The sequence below is a fragment of the Mesoplodon bidens genome, assembly GCF_964165515.1.
Source record: "Mesoplodon bidens genome assembly, chromosome: 19".
Lineage (NCBI taxonomy): Eukaryota > Metazoa > Chordata > Mammalia > Artiodactyla > Ziphiidae > Mesoplodon > Mesoplodon bidens.
In genome coordinates this window covers 46,551,652-46,576,428 of record NC_138179.1, presented here as the reverse complement: position 1 = coordinate 46,576,428, position 24,777 = coordinate 46,551,652, and the positions used below count along the sequence as shown (strand labels likewise).

Genomic DNA, 24,777 nt, shown 5'->3' with positions numbered 1-24,777 from the left:
AATCGGCATGGCGATAGCCCACGTCATGGAGACGGTGGTCGCCATGGAGAGGGATACCGCTACCCAGAAAGCAGCAGCCGTCATGCTGATGGCCGCCGTCATGCTGATGGCCATCCTCATGGAGAGAACAGGCATGGAGGAGGTGGAGGCAGACATGGGGAGAGCCGAGGTGCAAACGATGGTCGGAATGGTGAAAGCAGGAAAGAAAGTTGTAATCGTGAAAGCAAGATGGACCCCAAGGTGGACAGCACCAAGATGGACAAGATGGACAGCAAGACAGATAAGACTACTGATGGCTTCGCTGTCCCCGAGCCACCCAAGCGCAAGAAAAGTCGATGGGACAGTTAGAGGGTATGTGCTGAAGCGTGAAATCAATTGTCTTTTAATTTTATTTTTAGAAAGACTTTTGGTAACTAGGCGTCTCAGGGCTGGGTTGGGGCCCAAGGTGTAAGGACCCCCTGCCCTTAGTGGATAGCTGGAGCTTGGAAGACATTACCCCTTTATCTGGATAATTTTCCAGATGTTTTCTTGGGAAGCTGCTTTGGTCCTTAGAAGCGGTCAGAGTCGGGCAGCTTCTTTTGGCTCTGGGTGAGTGTCACGAAGGTCAGTTGAGGATACCTTGGAAGAAAGGGCCTTACAGGGCACAAAACTCACTCTAGGTTTATATGTAGTACATATTTTTTACTAAAATGTCACCTTAAAAATACCTACAAATAAAATTCTTTTTCTGTGGCCAGTCAGGCCCCATTTGAGACTGGCTTCTGCAGCCCAGTCCATGGAGGTGTTAGGGATGTGCAGCAAAGCGCTTCCCAAACATCTGCAGATTAGGGGAGGGGGTCTGATTCTAAGTGAGAGTTGATGCTCAGGTTTTCCAGCCAGGTTTGTGTCCAGTCCTGAGACATGAAGCAGCAGCCTGCCAGATCCAGAGTCCCTACAACTGAGGGGGGAGAGAGGATCCCGTAAACAGGACTGCTCTGGGTCTGAAGTGTTGCTAAATTTAAAATTAAAAAACAAAAACCTGACAACAGCTTTTAAATTGTCTTCTCCTATTTCATTGTATTTTTTTTAACTTGCCATAATGGTAGAAAAATCTTTTGCTGAAATGATTTTGATGATTTTTGTTCTATCTTGTTTATAAAAGGAAAAGAAATATACATACTTCAAATTTTGTGACTTTGTGAAGGTTTCTTTAAGATGTGCATTCCTTTCTGCTTGCTCTAGTAAATGTTTTACTACTGGGACCTGTGGATTGCTTGTCATTTCTACTTCACCATGAGTCGGGACATATTAAATATGATTTAGAACAGTGCACAGGGTGTGAACACACAGATGTTTTTTGAGTTATCAAGTTACCAGGGACTAAACTGTCAGACATCTATCAGTCAGTCATCCTGGTTTTATTCAGATGATAATGGGGGGAGACTTGAGAGGCCCACTTACCCGAGAACAGACTACAGTGAACGCCACTGCACCACTGAGCTTCGCCTTACGATCTAAAACTGGTGGGACTTCTCGCCCAGCACCCCACATTCTTCACAGAAGGGTTGTGGGCTCTGACCGCACCGACAAGACATTTCAGCGGGGCTTTAGCGGGAGCCCTTTCTTCCAGCCAGGAAGACGTCCCCCTCACTGCTCAGGGCCACGAGTTCAGGTACCTCGAATCTGTCTCTTCAGACGACTGCCGTGCAGGCGAGGGTGGGGCCGGTACGAAGGAGGCCAGGAGCCGCCCCGAGTTGCTCCTCGTCCTCGCACGGTCGGTCCCTCGGGTTCTGGTGGCTCTGCTCACTTCCGCTTGTGCTGCTTCTTCCGCTCCTTCCGTTGCTGTGCTCTTTGGTCCTTCTTCATTCTCGAGTCCACCACCTTGAAGTGACCTCTGACCCCAGCTGGCCGGCCCACCTTGCGGCCCACACCTTTTTTGGCTACAACATAGGTGACTTGGCGTTTCTCCTTTCCAAGCCGAGCTTTCTTATAGAGACTGTGAGTGGAAGACACAGGTTAGAGACTTTCCGCCACTCCTTCACCCCCGTGTACCTTTGTGGGTGACCCTCCTGCCCCTCACCTCCGAAGCTGTGCCACTTTCTCCCGTTCTGAGATGTCCACTGTGTTGACCACAGCTTCTGCCTTCTTCTTGGTTTGCTCCAGCTTCTTCAGCATCTGTGGGGAGGACCTCGGTCAGGGTGAGCTCTTTCCCTACCCCTGCCCCACCCACCCAGAATCTCAGGCAGCTCCGCTGCTTACCCTCCGTTTCTTCCTGGCCTTGGCCTCAGCCACTTTCTTGATGGGACGTGCATTGATTTCCCGCCAGCGTTTCCGGTAATGCTCCACCTCCTTCTTATCGATAGGCAGTTGTCGTATCCTGTGCTGCTTTTCCTCCTGCACAAACCAGTCTGGAAGCTCCCCCTCATCCTCATTAAACGTGTACCTTGGTGGAGAGGACACCAGTCCAGGCTTTCAAAGAAATCATTCCTCCCCTCTTCCTCACCCCACCCCTTCTCGGGACTTTCTGGCCCCCCTACCGGCTGAAGGAGTCATCTATGAGGTCCCTCTTGGCTTTTTTGGAAGAAGCAATAACAGCACCTAGAGCGAGGCCTTCAGGGTCCAGTATCCGATGTTTCACTAGAGAGGGAGGGAAGAAGGAAGTCAAAGCTCAGTCCCCAACACTGACCCCTCCACGTTGCCTCCCATTCTACTAGGTGCAGAGCTCTCGCCTGGGTCCTTGATAGGCACGATCTCAAACCCAGCAGCAGCATCATCTGACTTAGGCCCACGGCTTCGCTTCTTCCTGTGGCGTGGTTTCCAGCTGTGGAAGGGAGGAGGACCGTGCACGCGTGTCCCACCGTTACCACACCACTCAGGCCCGCTCCTACTCACCTCACCCCTGGTTCTTAATTAAAAATGCTTAAAAAAAAATAAAAATGCTTGGGGGAACTTCCAGAAATCTTGCCACCCAGGCGGTACTGCAGACACTCAAATTAGAATCATCAGTATTTAAAGCTCTCCATCTGCAGTCAGAGCTGCAAACTCCCAATTACAGAGAACTGGTTACGACCACCGCGTCCTCTTCAGCTCTTCTCCCATCAGCTGCAACCACTCACCTCTCTTCACCCTCACCGCTACTGCTATCACTGTCAGAACTGCCGTCTCTCTCTTCCCCGCCAGGGCCAGTGGCAGCCTCTGTCCCTGAAGGAGCCTCTGCCCTCTCAGGGGCCTCATCCTGGCCCGGGGGAGGTTTGTTCTCCGTCTTCACACTGGAAGGCGGTGGTGGCAGCTGCTGCCCCTTGCGACGGCTCTCGTACAACAGCTGGGCCTGACTGATCTCCAGGGCCTCGTCGGCATCATCCCCAATCCCACTGAAGCCATCCTGTGATGGGGGAAAATCGTCAGGCGCCCTTTGCCCAGGGAATGCCAGTCCCTGTCTGTCTTGGCCACCAGCCTCTGCTTACCTTTGAGAACCACAGGCTGGCCTGTTCTTCCTGCAGTAGTGCCTTTTCCTCCAATGGTACCAGCAATGGATTCTCCTCTTCTTCCTCCTCTTTACCATCTTGCACTTCAGCAAACCGTACACTGCAGACCCAAGGGAAGTGGGTGGAGGGTCAGTGCCCTGGAGGGCTTGCTGCCCGCACTCCCACTGGCAAGCCCTGCCACCAGCTCTGCTTCGGACTTGAGCTGAGGGTGCCCTGCAGACACCTCCCCACACACCCCACCCCTTACCACTTTCGGTCCTTTAGACTCTGAGGTTCTCTGACTCCCGCCAGCTCCTCTGGATCCAGGTCACTATCCAGAGATGTATCCTCCTCCTCCTCAACATCTGATATGTAGATGTCGTCTCTCGGCAGATCAGACAAAAACGTGTCTGCAGCACTCATGTCCCCCTGCGTTACCTCCTCTAACAACTGAGGTTTGACAGAGAAACAGAGGTCAAGGGCACTAACAAGGTACACATACTGCTTTTTTCCTCCATGTTCATCACCTTAGTTTATCCTCAGCAACACTAGAAAACACACTGTGTCAAGTACATAGTATCTCCTTTTGCAGACAGGGAAGTGACAGGGTTAACCATTTAAAACATCCCACTCCAGGCCAGATCATTCAGCTGTCTCTTCTTCAGTGGTAGCAGAAATAGGTTTATGGAAAAGTACCCCATGGTCTAATTAGCGTCTGATTTTAAAATGTTCTAAAACACTGCTTTTAAAAAAATTACTTTCAAAAAAATTACTTTCAGAAGGCACCTTATCACCGGAGAATAGTATCTACAACTCGTTTCCACTGAATAAAGGAGCCCATGCCATATACATCTAACAGGAAGCACTGTTTCACTAATAAACCAGCTGTCAACTCCAAAATCTGTTTTCCTCATGACAAGGATAGCTACTATTTCTTGAATCACGTACCAGGAATTACACTATCTTTTTTTTTATTCCTTCCAAAAATGCTAGTAGGTAGGTTCTATCATTTGCTTGTACAGATGAGGAAACTGAGGCAAAGAGCGCATAAGTTGTAGTCTGCCCCAGGACCACTGTGCTCTACTGCCCCTAAACAATACGACCTGGTTACTACCTTCCCACACAAGAGCCACGAAAGCTCATTTTGTTTGTGATGCTGCTTTTACCAGGAAAAGCAGACTCTCCAGTATTCAGCAGAAAGCACCCTCCAGCAGCCTAGTGCAGCAAGGTGCTAACTTGGTCTCAGTGAACTGAAGAACGCTGTTCCCCTCTTGAGGGAAACCCTCCATCACACGTGCTCGTAACCCAGGCACCCTGGCTGCATCGCCTATAACCTGAGCTTCCTGCAACGAGGGCCTCTGGGTTCTGATATTCTAGTTCTACAAGGATAAATCTGCACCACACTCATAAATCTTCCTACTTTCATTATTTTAGGGGTGTGTTCTTTCCTGGCCTTTGAGACACAAGGCTCTAGTTTTTTTCCCAGTCTCCCCATATCAAGTCATTTACGGGTGAAGACAGCAACCATGAGCCATGATCTTTCAACACACTTACCAAAAAGACATCCAGTGCCCCACCTCCAAATACCCAAACAGATCCTCCGTTCCCTCAGTGGGCCCCAAACCCCGCCTCACCTGGTGACCCCGGATGGTGCGCAGGGAGAACATGCCAGTCTCCCCCTCGTCTGCAATGGAAACTCCGGGAAGATCCATCTTCAGCTCCACACGTTCCCGCTGCTTCCTCTGCTCGCGCAGCAGCTTCTTTTTCTTCCTGAGGGTATGGTTTGAGGAATTAAAGCTGCCCAGCTCTGAAGATTCCCCATCCGTGCCTTCACCCTCTCTCCCCATCTTCACCCACCGAGGGACTCTGCCTTGGGGTTCCCCAAGCTCCTCCCCAGCTCCCCTCACCTCTTTAACTCCGCCATCTCCTGGGCCTTCATCTCTGCAAGGGTCCGGTCCAGCTCCTCCTCCTCCGAGGGCTGCGGCCCCATCCCAGCTGCGGACTCCTCCTCTTCACCTTCCTCTTCCTCCCCTGAGCTGAGGCTGACAAAATAGTCGCAGGTGTTGGTTATTTTCCCAGATGCTTCCCCTCAACACCCAGTCAACAACTGCCCTGGTTTAGCTCCCTCCTCACCTGATGTCCATTGCCTTTGCTTGTTCTTTCAGTTTCTTGGCCACATGCCGCCGAAGCTTCGTTCTCCAGTTCAGTAGGGACCTGCCCCAGAAATACCATTCCTGACCTTGCTGTCTCCCTTTTGTCCTCACCTCTTCATTTTGGGCCCATACCCCAAATTTCACGTTTGAGCCACAGAAGTCCGAAGGTTCAGGCCCCCACCCCAAACCTCTAACACAGCAGCATCCTGTTCCCAGAGATCCAGGGTCACGTCCTTCAAGGGCTTTCCCCTGCCTTCGGGGCTCAGGGCACCTATGCCCACCCCCAGTGCAAACCTGAGCTCCTTACGCCCCAGCACTCTGATATCCTGACAGCACGCCCGGATGTCCTCAGTGGTAGCTGGATGCCGTGCCAACTCTTCGTCGTCTAGCGAGATCTGTTTGGGAGGAGGGAAAGGAGTCAGGGGAGATGTTCAGGCCATGTTTCTGGAGCTCCCTCGTACCCCTCGAGTCTGGGGACTCACTTCACTGGCTTTGGAGAGGAAGTCAACAGGGTTGGCAGCTCGGAGGAAGTCAGTGACTGAGGTTCGGTGATAGAGTGTGAGGTCACCCTCAGCATAGCCTTCAGCCTTAGGAAGGGAAATAATGAATCTTGAGCAGTTCCTTCTGGGGTGTCTGTAGGACTGACCAGGCCCAACCTCCCGAGTCCCAGGACGTGAGGGTGGCCCCCACTCGCCAAACACACCTTCGGCTTCTTCTTAGTCACCAATTCAGTAACAGTCTTGGCCTGAACTTCAACCTCCTTGAAGGCAAATTTGGGGTCAAAGAATTTACTGTCAACCTTGTCAGGAGCCAGGAATCCTAAGGTAATAGGATATATAAGAAAGTGTGCTTTGGTAGGTGGGAGACTAAATCAAGAGAACAAAGGAAGTTATGCCCACCCTGGCAGACTACAAAGATCTCTGCAGATTCATGACGAGAGGCTTGGGGCTTGGTGGCCTGGACACGGCGGAAGAGCTGCTGGAAGATCCATAGTAAGGGCTGATAGTCACGGGAACGGAAAACCTTTGTGATGAAGTAGCCACCACGGCCCAGAAAATCACAAGCCAAACGCAGAGCCATCAGGGTCAAATGGGCTGTGGGGGGAGACAGTTAGCTGAGGACCTCTGCAGCCTGAGAGGGCATGCCCACCTCCACCCTCAGCTCCATGCCCCCCCGATCCCGGCACCTTGTGAGTAAGCATCATGGACCCAGCTAGCCCCGACGTTGGGGGCCCCGTCATTGAGCACAACATCAACTTTCCAGGTTTTCAGCTCCTTCCTCAGGGCCTACAGAGAAGGAAAGAAACCACAGCAACAGAAATACAGAAATGGCTACGAATGGACCCCTTCATCCAGCCATCTGTTGAGTGCCCAGCACGGCCAAATCCTCTGCCATGGACAGGGGATACAACAATAGCAAAAATAACATGTTTGTTTTCATGGAGCTTACAGTCTACTAGTGAATTCACTGGAAAGGATTTCACTGAAATCTCTGCACTTCCTCCCAACTCCAAAGACCTCTTTCCTGAATAAATAAAGGCTGGGCAGACACGCAATATTATGGGCCTTATTATATAGACAACATGCAGGCACTTCTCAAGGCATGGTTAACAGGAAAAACGTGCCTTCAGGGGGTCAGGGTGGGAAGAGAGATGAATGTGGATGTCTACATATAAAGGGAACAGGAAAAGAAAGGTTCCTATTACCTGCCTACAGCGTTCTGTTGTGATGTCCTCCTGGAGTGTCACCACATTGGGAAGAGGCTTGATTGGAACCAGATCCACTCCTAGAAGAAATTAGGGCAGAGTATTCCAAAAGGCTGTCTCAAGCAGGGAGAAAGGAAATGCAGAACACAGGGTCTCACACTCCCACCCCCTGGAACATCCAGGAGCACCACCTGTCACTCACCCACAATAAGGCTGGATACAGGCATAAACTTGGTGGCCACCTGCAGCCTATAAAAGAGAAGTAAAGATTAAAACACCCTGGACTGTCCCTTGCCCTCCCTCGGCAATGTGCTCTCTCATCCCCGGTGTTAGGGGCCCCTGCTAAGTGCAGTGGAAATGAGACAGGCTGGGACCTGGAACCCTTTGCTGCAATGCTTGCACCTGGACAAAACTCCTCGAGCAACAGAATACAAAGAAACTATAAGGGACTAAACACTGCATGCATACCCAGCTGGGGTGAATTATGGACAAAAAGACAAAAATTATGGACACACACACAAAAAAACACCACCCCACTGTCACTTCTGAAGAGCTGGGAGCAAAAACAGGGTGTAGGCAGCAGGAGCAGAAGCAGGGCACTGCACATGCCCCCCAGCACTCGGCTCCACCAAAGGGGAGCCGCCCCACAGGCTGGACCCTCGGACGCACCCCCACCTTCACGCTATATAAGGAACCAGCCAGCCCCCTCCTTGGGGAGCTGGCTAGCAAGGGAACCTGCTACTTGTTTTCGCTCCTCCCTGCTGCAGCAGGGGCCCCAAAAAAAACCTTGCCTGAATTTCTTGTCTGGCCTCTAGTCAATTTCTATTGATTGGGGAAAACCAAGAACCCCGGTCGGTATCAGCCAATCATATCATAAGTACACGGTCCAAATCTTTCCCCCTGCAGCTTACGTTCCGGGGAGTAGAGAAATTTGAGGTTGGTATTACTGTTTCCCTCCCACCCCAAATGCAACTCTCAACCATCCAAGGCTGGAATCCAGAATGCTTCCATAAGGAGCGTCAGGCGCCGGGTGTTACACACCATCCACCAGGTGCAGCGCACAGGTCCAGCAAGGCTCGGGCCTTCTGCAGAAATTGAAAGCGGCGATTCAGCTGGATCAGCTTAAAAGCAGAGCGGGAACGGTAACCTGGAGGCGGCGACAAAGTACTGTAGTAAGGCCCGTGAAGCGCTTTACCAGCGGGATTTCTGCGGCCTCACGACCCACCACCCTTTCTACGGAAGAAAAACTCAATATTCGGAAAGGGGGCGAACTGGCCAAGGTTGGTGGCGCGCCCGCTCGCAGACGGCGCGAACCCTGACTCACCCGTCTCCTTTGCCAAGTGATAGAACTTGTCTCGCCGGCTCTTCCCGACTTTGCCCTTTTTGCCCATGGTGGAACGTGGGAGCGTCACTCAATATGGAGAGAAAGCAGAAATTGGGACGTCTCTTTCCGGAGCGCTAGATTCCGCTCTTCGTTCCCCACTCGCCGCCGTAGACACACTCGGAGCCTCAGTCCACACTACTCACCGCCACCCAGCACCATTTATTTCCACCACCCCTGAAGCGGCACGTATGGGCAGCAAACGTATTTCCGCTTCCGCTTGCGTCCCTCGCGTCCCCGGCTCCAAGTTTTCCGCCATTTTGAGCGTGGCCACAAAAATTTTGTCCCCAGGTTTTGTAAGTTGGAAGCTGGCACCGGGAGAAATGGTTACTTTAACCAAAACCGAATATCTAGAGAGTAATATTTAGGAGTTCTGCTAACCCTTTTCAAAGCTCCTGACCTCGCGTACCCCCGCCCCTCCCCTCATGGCCCCTGTTACTTATTACCGTCTGTCCTCACACCCCGCCCATTGACCCGGAACTGTTCTCTGCCTTGGTTTTCGGTCCCCAAGCCCCTGCTTCTACGCCTGCGCGCCAAGGCGGCTCTGATGCCGGCCGCGGAAAAGGGAAGATGGCGCTTGACGGACCAGAGCAGGTATGGCGGCGGTGGTCGGGCGGGGACTGGGGCTGGATGCGAAACAGGTGTGATCCGAGGTGGGCAGCCGGCCGGGGCAAGAGGGTGGGGGGAGTCGGGGGTGGGCCAGTCTAGACTGGGCCCTACCTGGGACCGGATCTGCTGTGTCAGCGCCGCCCCCGGCGGGTCAAGGCAGGGCCGGGAGTGGAAGACCCGGTGGAAGCCGAGTGAGAGGAGCGGTGGGAGCGGGAACCCACCCTTCCGCGAGTCGGGGGACTCGGGGGACACGTCCTTCCTGCTGGCTCCTCCTGTAGTAATAACACCTCGGGTTTGTGTAGCGTTCCCGGGTGTGTCGTCTCTTGATCCTCCTGAAAGTCTTAAGAGGTAGGCACCGTTCTCATTCTGTTTTTAGTTTAGTCACGGGGACATGGTTCCGAAGAGATGGAGTGAGGGATTAGAACCCAAATCTTAAATCTCCGAAATCCAAGCTGGAAGTAGCTTTATCCCTTGGATGTTTAACCTGTTGGTTACTAATTACACTGTGTCTTCAGATGGAGCTGGAAGAGGGGAAGGCAGGCAGTGGACTCCGCCAGTATTATCTGTCCAAGATTGAAGAACTCCAGGTGAGAACGGACTCCAAAGGTCCAGAGGGAGCTAGAAGGGGGATGAGGGATTGATGGAACGGATTTCTACAAATCCATATAATTCCACTGGGGGCGCAGTGGAAGAAGTAACAAGCCAACGGTATAAAGTATATGAAGTTAACAGCCTCTTGTTCCTCTCAAGTCCCATCATTTTGAAGGTAGTATTCACAGTTCATTAAACATCTTTAAAAGTCAATTTTTAAAAATTTATTTATTTATTTATTTATTTATTTGCTGTACGCGGGCCTCTCACTGCTGTGGCCTCTCCCGTTGTGGAGCACAGGCTCCGGACGCGCAGGCTCAGCGGCCATGGCTCACGGGCCCAGCTGCTCCGCGGCATGTGGGATCTTCCCGGAGCAGGGCACGAACCCGTGTCCCCTGCATCGGCAGGCGGACTCTCAACCACTGCGCCACCAGGGAAGCCCTAAAAGTCAAATTTTAACGTAAAAGGTACCCCCAGCCAAAAGTCATTCTTCTTAGAAGAAGCGTGAATGAGAGGGTTCCTTACAAAAGAGAAGACATAGGATCAGAAGATGAGATTTATCAGAGGAAGGGTTGGGGCAGTGAGGAAGACAGAACTGAGGAGTCTGGACACTGCTGATTCCGTAGGACTGAATGCAAAGGGACTGGACAACCCAGTGCTCTAGCCTAAACGGGGAGCAGGGACCATAGAAATAAGGAAAATAATGTCAGTTGGATGGAGGAGAGCCACAAGGAAAAATTCTGAACTCCAGGTACATTTGTAGGTATCATATTTGGTTTGTCACTTTTTTTTTTTTAGAAGAGACTGTGATATATATATATATTTCAAATTTATTTATTTTTATTTTTGGCTGTGTTGGGTCTTTCTTCATTGCTGCACGCGGGCTCTCTCTAGTTGCAGCGAGTGGGGCTACTCTTCGTTACGGTGCGTGGGCTTCTCATTGCGGTGGCTTCTCTTGTTGCGGAGCACGGGCTTCAGTAGTTGTGGCTCGCAGGCCCTAGAGCGCAGGCTCAGTAGTTGTGGTGCACAGGCTTAGCTGCTCCGCGGCATGTGGGATCCTCCCAGAGCAGGGCTCGAACCTGTGTCCCCTGCATTGGCAGGCGGATTCTTAACGACTGCGCCACCAAGGAAGTCCGGTTTGTCATTTTTGAAATGCATTATGTGTGCTTTCATTTGTTCCTCACGTTAGTCCTGAAAAGAGGCAGGATAGGTGATGCTTGCAGTTTGGTAACAGATCTAGACCTTTTACATAGCTTTCATTGGCTTTACCCAACTGTTAATTGCCAGCAATGGGGCTAGAACTTAGGCTTCTGACTCAGAGGTCTTCCCACTCTACCATGTTACCAGTCTGCAAGAAACTGACTGTGTGAGCCAGCTGTTAATTCTTCTCCAGTACGGTTTGTTATTCCTGGACCAGTATTAGACAAGCAGCCTTTTTTTCCTGTGGTTGTCCTACACTCCAGAGGGACTCTTGGAGGACAGGATAGGGTCGTTAGAATCATATTGGAGAATCTGAATAGAGAATGCAGGTGCCTTGTGTTCCTTCCTTGCTTAGCTCATATCAGCCTATGAGGGTTTCGGCCAAGATCTTAACCGCCTACCGTTTTCCACCCTTTGCTTCTTGTCCTCCACAGCTGATTGTGAATGATAAGAGCCAGAATCTCCGGAGGCTGCAGGCACAGAGGAATGAGCTTAATGCAAAAGGTGAGGGGAAGCTGGGAAGGCTGTGTGTGGGCAGCTTGAAGTGAGTCTTCACATTGGTGCCTATTGCTTTTCCCAGTCCAAGGTGATGCTCTGTGTACATGCACATCTCTCTCCTGAGCCCCATCGTAATCTCCTTAAAGACATGAACTTTGACTTTTTTTTTTTTGAGGCCTTCCCTTCAAAACTTTACAGCAGTGCTTAGTTAATGCATGTTGAGTCAAGTCATAGGTGGGGGACACCGAAGAATCTGGGTGGCCATTGTGTCTGTTTCGCATCTAGTTCGCCTGTTGCGGGAAGAGCTACAGCTGCTGCAGGAACAGGGCTCCTATGTGGGGGAAGTAGTCCGGGCCATGGATAAGAAGAAAGTGTTGGTTAAGGTAAAGGCAACATGACCCCAGGGACCAGCCCGTTGCCCACTGCATTCCCATACCTTTGTGTGTAGTGAGGACACTGTTCTCACGTTACTGTAAGACTCATGTGTCTTCCTGGGCGAGGCTGGTGAGCTGGTGGCTGTCGGGGGAGGTCACGAGCCCTTGTTTCTCTAGGTGCATCCTGAGGGCAAGTTTGTCGTAGACGTAGATAAGAACATCGACATCAATGATGTGAGTGCAGCTGGGGAGGTGGGGGTGGGGGCCAGCTCTCACCACACCACTTCCTGAACCTCTCTCTCCTCACCCAGGTGACACCCAATTGCCGGGTGGCTCTCAGAAATGACAGCTACACCCTGCACAAGATCCTGCCCAACAAGGTGGACCCGCTGGTGTCACTGATGATGGTGGAGAAGGTGCCAGATTCAACTTACGAGATGATTGGTGGACTGGACAAGCAGATCAAGGAGATCAAAGAAGTGATTGAGCTGCCCGTTAAGCATCCTGAGCTCTTTGAAGCGCTGGGCATCGCGCAGCCCAAGGTGAGCAGGGCTTCTATGGGAGGAGCGTGCTGCTACTGTACATCTCCTGCCCCAGGCTGGATAGACTGGAGCCTGCTTACGCTGGCCCTCCCCATGCCGAGGGGCTGGGGGAGAGATGCTGCCGGGCCACCGAAGTGGTTTGGTTATAAGCTTCAGAAGGGACCTTGACACTCATTTTTCTATCTCTAGTATCTAATATGGGATCTAACACAGTGCACACACTCGATAAATGTTCATTGAATGAAACATGGAGGCCAGCTTTTTGCCCTGAGTCCTGTTGTTCTCTAGGGAGTGCTGCTGTACGGACCCCCAGGCACTGGGAAGACACTGTTGGCCCGGGCTGTGGCTCATCATACAGACTGTACTTTCATTCGTGTCTCTGGCTCTGAATTGGTGCAGAAATTCATCGGGGAAGGTAACTGTGGCCAGAAACAAGAAAACTATAAGGCGGCGGGGGCTGGGGGGCCCATCAGCTTAACGCCAGCTTGGCCTCCGTGCAGGGGCAAGAATGGTGAGGGAACTGTTTGTCATGGCCCGAGAACACGCTCCATCTATCATCTTCATGGACGAAATCGACTCCATCGGCTCCTCCCGGCTGGAGGGGGGCTCCGGAGGGGACAGTGAAGTCCAGCGCACGATGCTGGAGCTGCTCAACCAGCTGGATGGCTTCGAGGCCACCAAGAACATCAAGGTGCAGTGGGGTCGGCTGTGGGAGGAGCCACGGGAAGGCCCCGGGTGAGGCTGCAGCCTCAGGAAGGGCTTAGCTGACGCCACCTGCTCTGTCTACTCAGGTCATCATGGCGACTAACAGGATTGACATCCTGGACTCAGCGCTGCTCCGCCCAGGGCGCATTGACAGAAAAATTGAATTCCCACCCCCCAATGAGGAGGTTTGTGATGGGCAGCGCTGGCAGTGGCTCTGGCTGTGAGGGCAGGCCGTGGGCTCAGGCTTTTCCTCTCCCATCGCTAGGCCCGGCTGGACATTTTGAAGATCCATTCTCGGAAAATGAACCTGACCCGGGGGATCAACCTGAGAAAAATTGCTGAGCTCATGCCAGGAGCATCAGGGGCTGAAGTGAAGGTAATTGGAGGGCCCAAGGAAGTGGGGGCAGCGGCAGGAAGCTCCAGGTTCCAGGGCACAGCCTCAGCGCCTGTCTTCCTTTCCCTGCTCAGGGCGTGTGCACTGAAGCCGGCATGTACGCACTGCGGGAGCGGCGAGTCCACGTCACCCAGGAGGACTTTGAGATGGCAGTAGCCAAGGTACAGGCCTCCGTCTTTCCGCCTTTGCTGATGGTGGCTCTGGAGCAGTGGGGATGGGGCACGTGTTCACCCAGTCTCTAACTTAAATGCTCTCTCTCTCTCCAGGTCATGCAAAAGGACAGTGAGAAAAACATGTCCATCAAGAAGCTATGGAAGTGAGGCGGATGTCCTTTGTGTGGGTCCCTCAAATAAAGCTCTGCAGGACAAGACCTTGAGAACTTGAGTCTGTTAATGAGTGGCCGCACTGTTCAGTCACCAGGTCTGGGCACCACCAATAAACAAAGATTTATTTGGAAATTTCCAAACCTGCCAGAAGTGGCACTTGCCAAGCCCTAGGCCCACCCTCCTTACCAAGCTCCAAAGGACAACAACAGTCCTTGCCATCTCTCCCCAGCACCTACCCCTGCCCACACACACACATGCCTCAGGCCACGCCAGAGAACTAGTGTGCCCTCCCTCTAGGAGGCGTTACCCCTGGGCCCAAGAGCTGGGGTGGCAGCCCTCTGGCCTCTCAGGAGATGATGGCGGCCAGAGCCGCTTGCATAGATTGAGAAAAGAAAATAAGGAAGGAGACACCAAGTAGGGCTCCCTGAAAACCCCAGCTACCCCTGTACAAAAAAAAGTGGCTCCCGCATAGAAAAACCTGCTCCACAAATAGTGCAAATACCCAAGAAAGGAAAAAAAACCAGCAGCAAGGCTGGGCTGGTAGGAATGGCAAAGAACTTTGGTTTGGAAAGGCTAGGAAGAGTGTGAGCTGTGCCCCTCTTCCTCGCCCAGCTCCCCAGAGCCAGCGCTGACACTCGCCCCAAGGGGGTCTGTAAACAAGCAAAGCCAGGGGCCTTTGGTTCTGAAAGGTCTCGGTTACCATGTCAAAGCACAGCCTCCAGGTCCTACTTGGGCCTGCCTGCAGGGGGCAGAGGAGGCCTCTGCTGTGAATCCAATTAAAGCCTACGTGTAAGTAATAAGGCTTTGGGACCAAGCAACAAGGAATCCTATCACTACACTTACGAAACTAAAGCTGGGGAGCAAAGGGTGACAGGAGACACCCCCCCACCTCCTTATCCTACATGTCTGTGCCCCAGAGGGCGGTCCCCTTCCAGGCTGAGGAGGGGGTGGCTCCAGGGCTGGGAAGAAAGGAAGGGATCCCTGAGCAGTTAGGTCAGGCGGATTCCCAGCACCTGTTCCAGTTCCTGCCTTCGCTGCTGCACCTGGAGGAGGGAGAGACGGGCGGCTCAGGCCTGTCTGCCGGCCCGCGCTTGTGAGCGGCTCGCCCTCCCCTCTGGTGTGCAGTCCCGCTCAACCACAGGCGGGCAGATGGGGCGCAGCCGCCTCACCTTGGCAAAGATGTGCCTCCCCACTGCTTCCTGGGCCCAGGGCTGGTGGTAGAAAGCAGCTCGTCTCTCCTCCTCAGGATTCCCAATCACATCAGTGATGATCTGCAAAGAGCCAGGAGGAAAGCTGAACATGCTTCCCACCCCTGACCTATCTGCCCCTGGAACCGGAAGAATAGTGATGGGGGCACAACCACCCAGAGCTTAACATGGGATCAACCTCAGGAAAAAGGAGCACACCTTGAGGTCCCGGCGCTGGGAACGGAGCCATTCCTGGATGAAGTCCTGGGGGTCAGTGCTAAAACTGAGCATGAAATCCCTCTGGGTCTTCAGCTGGTTGATGGACTCAATGGTCTCATGGATCTAGGAAAAGGGGTACATGTGTCAGACTGGCTGTTTCCAGCCCTAACCCCAAAGGGCTCAGATCCCATCCCAAGGTGCCACATGTATGGAAATGCCCGAGAGCCTGCCTGGCCTCACTGTGGGCCCCAGAGGAGGCTGTGAGGGTAGGGGCCCACCTTGACATCAAGAGAGGCAATCTCCTGCTGATTGGTGGTGGAGGCCAGAAAATTGCTCATCTGGGCCTTGAGCGGGTCATCCACCTCCACATCAATGTCGTAACAGGCTGTCTTCTTCTGGTCGTTAGGGTCCACGCTACACACAGCACAGGGGAGGGAAAGCGTAAGCATACAGCTCCACCCCACCCACCTGGGCCGAACTGCACACGCTCGGGGAGCAGGAAACCAAACCTGCTGCTCCTCTCTGGCTTTAATTCCAGCCCAAGGTAAACTGCTCTTAGAGGAGCCTTCCTCCCCCTCTTCCCATTTACCTAATGACATGGTTGATGACAATGGGGTCTGGATGCTGCAGCAACCCGGCTAGCTTCATGGGAATCTCAGAGAAACGGAGTCGGCCACAACTGAAGATCTAGAGAGAGCACCAGAGGGTTGGTGATTCCTTTGTGGGCACACGGGGAAGTGGACCATCCCAGGGGCAGTGTGAAGAACGTGATTGAGAACCAGCCCAGTGGGGCTCTGGAACCGCAGGCAAGATGGGCTGCGAGACTAGAGTGGGGACGGTGTCCCAGCTAACCTGGCGGAAGTACCGGTTGCAGTTGATGTACTCCCGCTCGTGGCCGTCCTGCAGCTGGTTGTGTTTGATGTACAGCCACAGGGCCTGCATGATGGCAGCCCTCGTCTGTGTGTGCACCCCCAGCAGCCTCGCCAGTCGAGGGTCCAACTTGTACTGGGGAGGCTGGGATGGACAGAGGGGAGTCAGAGGAGGGGTTCTTGTGAAAAAAAAGAATAGGACAGGGACAGGCTTTACAATAGGGACCTGCCCCGATGCCCTAGAAGAGAGTCCCTGTGACCCCAAACATGGCCCCAGGGCATTTGTCACCTGATGATCCAGCATGAGCAGGAGGGTGCACTTGACGTTGAGGTCTCCGGGCCGTTTCACCTGGAAGCCATCTGTCTCCTGGGTGGTGGGCATCCGGTGCCACTGGCAGGGGGGAGGGGAGCAAAGCTCATCACCAAGGGGGTGGGCATGAACATACACACATGGCCCTGCAAGGGGACTAAGGCCATTTCTCTGGCCACCTGGCACGTCACCCTGTGTTCCTGAACCCCAGGCCCACTCTCACCTCCACCAGGTGGTTGTCAGGCCCGTACAGTTCCTTGTCCAGCTCAATGACGAGGCTCTTAAAGAATGAAGAAAACTTCCTCTTCTGTTTACTAGGCTGGGGATGCAAAGGGGTGTGAGATAGGGGTGCTGCTGAGTGCTCAAGCCTAAGCTATACTAAGCCCAAACAGAGGAATATTGTTTCAGCCCTGAAGCTCAGGGTACTGAAGATTCTTGGGCCCTGAAGGAAGCGGGGAAATGTGACAGACCTGAGACAGGGAAGGGGCTCTATGCAGCCCCACTGGCAGCCAATTAGAAAGGGGCAGCCCTTCCTCAGGACACTTTACTGCCATCTGCAGGAAAACTGTTGTAATAACCATACAAATCTCCCACCTCGTACTGGCTCAGAGCTGTGCAAAGCATGAACTGTGAGCAGTGCCCTCTCCCTCATGCAGGACGTCCCCGGAAGTGCCCAAGTGTCTGGCCCACACAGGCCACCTCCCTTCCAGACACCTCCTTCCCCAACTCACATCATCCAGCAGTTTTCCCTCTACTCGGAGTTCCCAGGAAGCCACCTTGTCCCCTGCGGGGTTTCCCCCAGGGGTCCCTGCGGTTCCTGCACTATCACCTTCTGCCTTGCTGGGACTGAACGTATTAGAAATATAGATCCGCAGCTTTCGTTTTTGCTAAAGAGAGAAAGACGACCGGTTAGCTAGAGGGTGACCAGTGTGTTGGAGAACACTGCTACCCAATCTTCCCGTCTGAACTCATTCAACATCAATACAGAGCAGTGTCTGTGGGCCAGGCCCCTGGTTAGGCACTGGGAATCAGGAGAGGAAATTTCAGTCCTGGCCTTCAGAGGACTCACAATTTCACAGGGGAGACAGATGCACTACCAACAGTTCCAACACAGGGGGATCAGTGGTGTGACGTGCTATCAGGCAAACCAGAAGCCTCTGGCTCATATTTTAAATGAAATCATGGTCCCAGAATATCATCTCCTGGAAAGCCTTCACCATTCAAGAGGCTGTTCTAGATACAGCTTCTCTAGGGATGGGGAAGAAGACAGGAACTATCCTCATCTACCCTGTAGTTTCGCCTTTCAAACTTCTGACCACAATCTACAATATTTACATTTTAAATCATGATCCAGGAATCTGCACACATAAATACATGAAATAAAAATGTCGTTAAGTCCTTTACTACTGTGAAGAATTATTTTAATCTCTACTATGTTATATTTCATTAAGAACGTGCTGGCCCCACCACGCTAAATGGAGTTCATGCTCAACAGGCTGTATCCTACAATGTGAAAAATCCTGCTCTAGCCCATCACAGACCCTCGCTTGACCCCTGGAAAACAAGGCCAGGGAGAGGCAGAGAAGCCTGGCAAGGCCCAGAAGTAGCCGGGGCTGCACACACCGTCAGAGGCTTTTTGATGGCCTCCTGGATCTCCATCCGCTTTCGAGCAATGGTCTGGTCCAGCTTCCGCTCAAAAGCCAAGAGATCCATGTACGCCTGAGACTCTGGGACAAGCTCCCGAATCTGGAGGAAGGGAGAAGGGGTTCATCAGCTTGTTTCAGCTGCAGCTCTGGCTCCTTCCTCCATTTCTCCCTCACCCCAGGGTTAGGGGAGACTGACTCCACCCCCAGCCAACCAGCCCTTGGGTGAGCCTCCTAGGCCCCCTCCCAACATACTCACTCGCTGAGGTAGAACTTTATCTGCCATCTTCCTCCTCTTTAACCTGGGAGGACAGAAACCCACTTAAGAGGTCAATGGTCCAACGTACCTCCCCCACCCGCCATCTACCTCTCCAGTCCCCAGGACCTTCCCCCAGGAGACCTGGGAGTCTTCCTCAATCATCGAAGCTCTTAGGACAGAAGGAAACCGACTGTTACCACTAGAGCTGCGCTAGATGGGGTGGGAGAAACAGGATGGTCTTACCCCCGGCGCTGGGCAGGCATCGGGGGCTGGGCCTGGGGCACAAGCAGGCGTTTTCGGAATGGGTCCATCATGGTGGGTGGCATGCCAGGTCGAAGTGGAGCAGCTGGGCCAAATGGGGAGCCGGCAGGGGGTCCCACCTGCAAGCCAGCCATGGGCATCCGGCTCCCTGGTGACATGCCAGGCCTCTGGGGGAAGTGAGCCAACGGAGATGCACAGGTCAGCGGTGGGGCCCTCTGGGGCCCATAACCCATTCCCTCCATCCCTCTGCTCAGCCAGGTCCAGCCCTGAGCAGCACACAGCAGAGCCCGCGGAGCCCGGGCAGGAGTGCCAAGAACAAAGGGGAGCAGGCGCCTGAGAGCAGAAGTGTAAACCACACCTGCCCCGCCCCCTTCAGCCGCCCTGGCAGCCGTGCCAGCGAATGAGGCCTGCAGAGCCCAGGGGTGGGAGGAGAATCCTGCCTGCAGAGAGAAGGGCCTGGGGGAGTTCTTCAGGGCCCATCGCCACTTCCAGCCACCTTCCGGCCCTAGCACACTATGCCCCTGCTCCCTGGGACCAGCCAGCTCCAAGGCACTCCTGAGGCTCTCAGATGGTCCCACCAAGGACTCCCATCCTCTCCTTCCCCCAACTTGAGGGAGAAGCCTGGGGGCAGTATCGTGGCCAGGTGGCTGGGTGCAGTGTGAGAGGAGCAGGCTGACAGTCACAGCCGCAACACCCATCCCGTCGCCAGCCTGGTGGTGTGACTAAGAGGAGAAAGGCAGTCCAACAGGCTGGCGAGCCCATCAGGCAGTGGAAGCCCAGGTGAGCAAGCCGCAGTGGGATGGCGTGGAGCCTGTCCCAGCCGGTGGGGGGCCTCAGGCGGAGTACAGAGACCATCTGGCCGCCATATGGCCCCTACTCACAACCCACAACTGGACCCTTCTCTCACCTCCCCACTGCCCAGCCCCCAAACCCTTCGCCAGGAGACCCTGAAGGGGAAGCCGTGGCTCCTGCGGGAGAGAGAGCAGCTGGCACCTGGCCTCTGCGCGTGGTCCACGCACCGCCGGGTGGCTAGGGCTGGCTTGGCAATTCCAAGCTGGAGAAGGGAGATAAGATTATCAGGGGATGCAAGGATCGAAGTCTTAGGATCAGCAGAGGAATCTGAATGAGAGGTGGCTTCTTTAGAAGCCTGCAGAAGGATTTCCCACCGAGGTCAGGCTCCCCAGCATCTCTGTGGAGCCCCTCGGGGAGTAACCCCTGCCCCTTCCCCGAGGCTGCTGCCTGCAAGGCCTGTTTGGCAGCTCTGCCTGTACACACTGTCCCTGGCAGCTTCACAGGGCTGGCCCCAGGGCCCAGATTATGCAACCGCCAGGACCAGCCAACCAAGCCAGGCTGGGTGGGGACTCGCACCAAATCAAAGGACCCCCGCCCCCCCCAGCACCGGGAGATTCCTGCTCCACCTCTTCAACCAGCACTCAACCTATGTTCTCTCCAAGGAGGGTCAGATTCTTGACCAGATGCAGAGACGGACAGAAACATGACCCGGTGGGGGGGAAGGGGAAAGGAGTGGGGCGTGAAGGAAGCGTTTGGGAGGATGGAGTTCAACGTGGGGGGCTCTGTCTGGGACCTCTGGAGTCCTGCCACAAGTCTCTCCTCATCAGGAAGGGAGTCATCGGAGCTGCTGAGGCAGACAGCCTGCTTCTCTGCCTTAATGAGCCACAGCTAGAGATGACAGAAAAAACTCAGGGTGGCCACAGCTGAGAGCCCAGCCCCACGCACCCTAGATTCGAGTTTTTCCCACCAGCGCCCGAGCTGAAGGGGAGGAACAAGTGAGGCGGGGGCCTGCAGAGTGGGAGCCGGGGCCTCTTCACTAGGGCACCCACAAAACCTCCTGAGCAACACCCACCCCGCTGAGGCAGGTGCTCCCGGAACAGGAAGTCCCCAGACCAGGCGGCACAGGCAGGGCCTGGAAGAGGCCCCTCCCAGACGCTGCTCCAGACTCTTCCCGGGCGAGAGCCCCCAGCTCGCCCAGGGCCCCAGGCTTCTCCCGAGGGGGAAGGGGCCCAGGGAAAGGCTGCTTACAGTTCATGAAGTCCCAGCTCGGCCTGGCCAAGCTCCACACCTGGGCTCTGAAGCACCAGTAACTCCTCCTCTTCTAAAAAAACAACCCAAGAGTTAAAGAAAAGAACAGAGCCCCGAACGCTTGGGCTCCCTGAGCCCCTTCCTGCAGCAGGGCTAGCTAGGGAGGCCTGGCTCAGTGCCCTGAGCCTCAGGAGCGGGCAGTAACCTCCTCTCCCTCAGCCCGGCAGCAGCCCACGTCCTCAGCTGGACTCTGGCTCCACCACCGGGGACAGCAGGGGCGGGAGGCCAGGCCTGATTCTGCGCCTCCAGAGAGCACGCTCGCCCGGCTCAACGCCTGGGGCCCTGGGGCTCCTGGTGGCTGGGCCTAAGGACCGAGGAGAAGAGCATATACCCTTGCATACATGGAAAATATCCTGAACTCTCCGGCGTGAACCCAGCACTCTGTATTTTTTGGGTTTTTTCTTTTTCATTTTTTGTTTTCTTTAATCTCCTTAGTAGACTGTGACACTGTAAGAAGGTGGGTCGGCGCTTCCCTTGTATCAGTAGGCTCCCCTATTCACCCCACTTGGGCCTGAGAGCCTTGCCCCTCCGGCTCACCGCAGGCACCCCAATAGAGATGCACCCCCGCTCCTCAGATCTCAGATCCCTTCTCCCGGAAGTCACATAACTGGACTTGGAAAGAGGCCAAGCAGGATCCTCCTCAAACTCAGCCAAAGTGAACCGTCCCCGCCCCCGGCACCTACCTCTACTGCTGGCCCCCCAAACCCCGGCCCCAGGGAGAGGAGGAGGAGACCCTGAGCAGCTGGATGGCAAGCAGAGGCTCAGCGCCTTCCACTCCTAGAAGGCTGGGCTACCCAGCCAGCCAGCTCAGCCTTGCCACCGGCCCAAGGCCACTCCCTACAAATCACTGTGGAATCCATCCTCTCAGGGGCTTTCCCCAGGCCATATTTCCCATGGGCTGCAAGCTGAGGAAACTAGAGAGGCTCCTAACGGGTCCTTAGATCCTTCCCAGGCCAATGGCCCACAGGGAGGCTCCTCAGCTAACTCACCCAAGAGCCAGAATGACAGATGCAGGGATCCCTCAGTGACACCCTGGGCCCATGAATCCCCAAGGGGGAGAGCGAGATGGGAAAGATGAATCCCAGCTGGAGTCTTTGGGACCAGATCTGTCCCTGTCAATATTCAGACCTTGGTTTTCTTTACAGGGAGGACGGAGAATGAGGGTTAAGAGGGAAAAATCACTGCCCCCAAATGAAGCATCTGTTTACAAAGTGAGGGCCCAGGGCTCCTGGGGGGATATGTGTACCCTACTCTATGAGGATCCATTTGGGGGACCTCTACCTGGGCACGTGAGGTAGAGGAGACATGAAAATCTCCCAGCTGCCCTGAGAGATTAGCAAGAAGCCAGTGTCAAATGCTGGGGCACACGGATTGGGATATGGCATTGTTAGAACCTAAAGACTAATTAAAAATGGGGGGGGGTCGTGCCCCGGTCTGGGAAGATCCCACATGCCGCAGAGCGGCTGGGCCCGTGAGCCATGGCTGCTGAGCCTGCGCATCCGGAGCCTGTGCTCTGCAAGGGGAGAGGCCACAACAGTGAGAGGCCCGCCTACCGCAAAAAAAAAAAAAAAAAAAAAAAAAAAAAATGGGGGGGGGGGCCTTCCCTGGTGGCGCAGTGGTTGAGAGGCCGCCTGCCGATGCAGGGAACACGGGTTCGTGCCCCGGTCCGGGAAGATCCCACATGCCGTGGAGTGGCTGGGCCCGTGAGCCATGGCCGCTGAGCCTGCGCGTCCGGAGCCTGTGCTCCGCAACGGGAGAGGCCACAACAGTGAGAGGCCCGCGTACCGCAAAAAAAAAAAAAAAAATGGGGGGGGGGACTTCCCTGGTGGCGCAGTGGTTGGGAATCCGCCTGCCAATGCAAGGGACATGGGTTCGAGCCCTGGTCCGGGAGGATCCCACATGCCGCGGAGCAACTAAGCCCGTGCACCACAACTACTGAGCCCGCGTGCCACAACTACTGAAGCCTGCACTAGAGCCCACGCTCTGCAACGAGAAGCCAACTCAGTGAGAAGCCCGCGCACCGCAATGAAGAGTATACCCCGCTCGCCACTAGAGGAAGCCTGCAAGCAGCAATAAAGACGCAACGCAGCCAAAAAAAAAAAAAAAAAAAAAGTGGAGAGGGTGGCGGGAAAAAGGATGGGCGCAATTCCCAAGCATTCTGGGGGCGACCAGAAACAATGAACTTGGGGACTGATAAGCCCCGCCCCCCCAGTGTCAGGCTGAGTTCCTCGCACACTGACCCCAAGGACGGAGTCTCTGCCTCTCAATGGCCTTTGAAGCTGCAACCCGAGAAGCCCCTCTGCAAAGCCAAAAAAGACAGAACCCTTTGAAGCAACTCTCTGCAGGCTCCTCCAGCCGCAGACCAGCGGTGCTCAGTGGAGACTCTCTGCTCCTCCAGACTGATCAACTCCTGGACACTATGACACCAGGCAGAAAGCCATAAAGAAAGTCTGTCCAGAATGGACTGGGCTTTCCTCCTTCCTCAGGCTTGTCCACCACCCTCTCTGGTCTAACCCAGAGTTATGCCTGTGTGAAGGCCCCTGGGCCTGACCCAGGAGTAGACTACCCCTGCACAGGCTGGAATCCCTTATCTTCTGCCTCCGGTGGCCGTGGGAAGCCAGGCCCTTCTTCCTCCTCCTTAGCAGCTGGGAGCCATCTCAGACACGCTAGAACTCTGCCAGTTCCCAAGTAGGAAAAAAAACAGAGCAGACTTGGAGTAGGACCAAGACCAATGCAGGGTAACCTCCTTTCTCAGTAAGGGTCTTTTCCAAAACTTTCTCATCACTTCCCAGGACCCCTTACCCGATAATCCACACTAGACTTCTCATCCCACCCGCCCACAACTCACTAGCTCCAACAACGCCTCCATCTCTCAGTTGCTCAGAATCCCTGTTCCAAGGAAGAACCCCGACCCTCCCAACTGCTTCAAACCCTACACCCCAGAGTAGCTCTTACCTTCTCCCCCAACTCCTCCACCACCACCTAGCCGAGCCCGAGGGTCCCTGGCCTTGCCCCCCACCGTGCCCCGTGAAATCCGCATGCAGAGCCCCCGTGCCATCTGTCCAGGAGGCTGCCCCAGGGCCCTCACTCGAGGCCCCCTTCGCCCCCGCCCCGGGCGTGCTAGCGGCGCCGCCCGCCCATCCGCCCTCCTCACCTGGAACTGCGCCGCAGGGCCCGCGGGGCCCATGGGGCGGAAGGCGGCGGCCCCAGGGCCCCCCACGCCTCCAGCCGGCCCGGGCCCCCTGAGCGCCGGTCCGGGCAGCATGCCGGATCCTGCTGGCGGAGGCGGAGCTCCCAGGGCCGCGGCAACGGCGCCGCCGCCAGGGCTCAGCGGGGGCAGCGGGAACCCGCCCGCGCCACGGCCCGACATCTCTCCGTCCCGTCCGGCGGTGTCTCGATCCGGACTCCGGGCTTCGCGCTGAGTTCGCTCCGCGCTCCGTGCTCCGGGACTTTCCGCTCTAAATTCCGGGTTCTAGGGTTTGTTGATCCGGATTCCGGGATTTCCTAATCCAAGTTCGCGAGTTCCTCACAAACCCAGTTTGGGGCAGGGCCGATCCTGATTCCGGTCCTGCCCGGGAAATTCCGGATCCGGGATGTGCTACGGGCCCGCTTACCTCCCCCTGCCTCCGGAGGTTTGGCCGCCAGTGTCCAGTTACGCAGAGGCGGCAACTAACCCCCTGCCCCGCCTAATCCAGCCCAGCACTAAGCCCCGCCTATACCCAGCCGCCCAGTGCGAGGATGCCTCCTCAAATCCCGCCCCTCGCGAGACCCGCCCCCAACAGGCACCACCCCTAACCGCCGGCCCCCCCCAGGAGCCCCGCCCACATCCCTTGGGCCGGCCCTCCATCGGAGGGGCGGGGGCGGAAGCTGCGCACGGAAAAGCGGGGCGGGGTCAGAGGTCAAAGGTCAGGAGGGCTTCTACAGTGGAAGAGTAGTTGCTGCTTTCCCCCTCGTGCAGCCGACTCACGTGGTGCACGGCCACGCTCCCTGAAAATACTTCTATCAGAC

At 55.0% G+C, this 24,777-nt stretch overlaps 4 protein-coding genes across 6 annotated transcripts in view; 2 read left to right on the top strand and 2 right to left on the bottom strand.

Annotated features, from left to right (window-relative positions):
• The window catches only part of DDX42 (DEAD-box helicase 42), a 55,525-nt gene extending 54,284 nt beyond the window's left edge, over positions 1-1,241 (top strand). Inside the window, exon 18 of the mRNA XM_081218654.1 lies at positions 7-1,241. Within this exon, the coding sequence (XP_081074780.1) occupies positions 7-348 (342 nt within the window). The 3' untranslated portion in view covers positions 349-1,241. The remainder of the gene's footprint in view (positions 1-6) is intronic.
• Positions 1,242-1,376: 135 nt separating this feature from the next.
• Positions 1,377-8,961, bottom strand: FTSJ3 (FtsJ RNA 2'-O-methyltransferase 3). The gene is made up of 20 exons (XM_081218536.1): positions 8,626-8,961; positions 8,343-8,448; positions 7,504-7,550; positions 7,302-7,381; positions 6,783-6,882; positions 6,496-6,690; positions 6,300-6,415; positions 6,079-6,183; positions 5,891-5,991; positions 5,577-5,657; positions 5,351-5,485; positions 5,078-5,213; positions 3,712-3,893; positions 3,444-3,564; positions 3,096-3,361; positions 2,709-2,800; positions 2,517-2,616; positions 2,239-2,422; positions 2,060-2,154; positions 1,377-1,975 (listed from the first exon to the last, which is right to left on the bottom strand). Exons 1-20 carry the CDS (start codon positions 8,690-8,692, stop codon positions 1,783-1,785), a joined length of 2,502 nt encoding a protein of 833 aa, XP_081074662.1. The 5' UTR covers positions 8,693-8,961; the 3' UTR covers positions 1,377-1,782.
• A 221-nt stretch (positions 8,962-9,182) lies between these two features.
• On the top strand, positions 9,183-13,965 carry PSMC5 (proteasome 26S subunit, ATPase 5). The gene is made up of 12 exons (XM_081219485.1): positions 9,183-9,276; positions 9,807-9,878; positions 11,517-11,586; positions 11,866-11,963; positions 12,132-12,188; positions 12,266-12,496; positions 12,785-12,911; positions 12,997-13,187; positions 13,288-13,386; positions 13,467-13,577; positions 13,670-13,756; positions 13,862-13,965. The coding sequence occupies exons 1-12, from the start codon at positions 9,253-9,255 to the stop codon at positions 13,913-13,915; spliced, it is 1,221 nt and encodes a 406-aa protein (XP_081075611.1). The 5' UTR covers positions 9,183-9,252; the 3' UTR covers positions 13,916-13,965.
• Positions 13,966-14,026: 61 nt separating this feature from the next.
• On the bottom strand, positions 14,027-24,433 carry SMARCD2 (SWI/SNF related BAF chromatin remodeling complex subunit D2). Of its 3 annotated transcripts, XM_081219483.1 has the most exons (14): positions 23,924-23,975; positions 20,710-20,782; positions 18,652-18,836; positions 18,409-18,451; positions 18,130-18,252; positions 17,238-17,393; positions 16,730-16,825; positions 16,486-16,587; positions 16,180-16,341; positions 15,917-16,014; positions 15,606-15,741; positions 15,328-15,450; positions 15,091-15,192; positions 14,027-14,964 (listed from the first exon to the last, which is right to left on the bottom strand). In XM_081219483.1, the coding sequence occupies exons 3-14, from the start codon at positions 18,825-18,827 to the stop codon at positions 14,911-14,913; spliced, it is 1,371 nt and encodes a 456-aa protein (XP_081075609.1). In that variant the 5' UTR covers positions 18,828-18,836; positions 20,710-20,782; positions 23,924-23,975; the 3' UTR covers positions 14,027-14,910. The 3 variants fall into 3 exon arrangements, with proteins under 3 accessions (XP_081075609.1, XP_081075608.1, XP_081075610.1); XM_081219482.1 differs by lacking the exon at positions 20,710-20,782 and having other exon boundaries at positions 23,924-24,433; XM_081219484.1 differs by lacking the exons at positions 20,710-20,782; positions 23,924-23,975 and adding an exon at positions 23,725-23,851.
• Between the last annotated feature and the right edge of the window lie 344 nt (positions 24,434-24,777).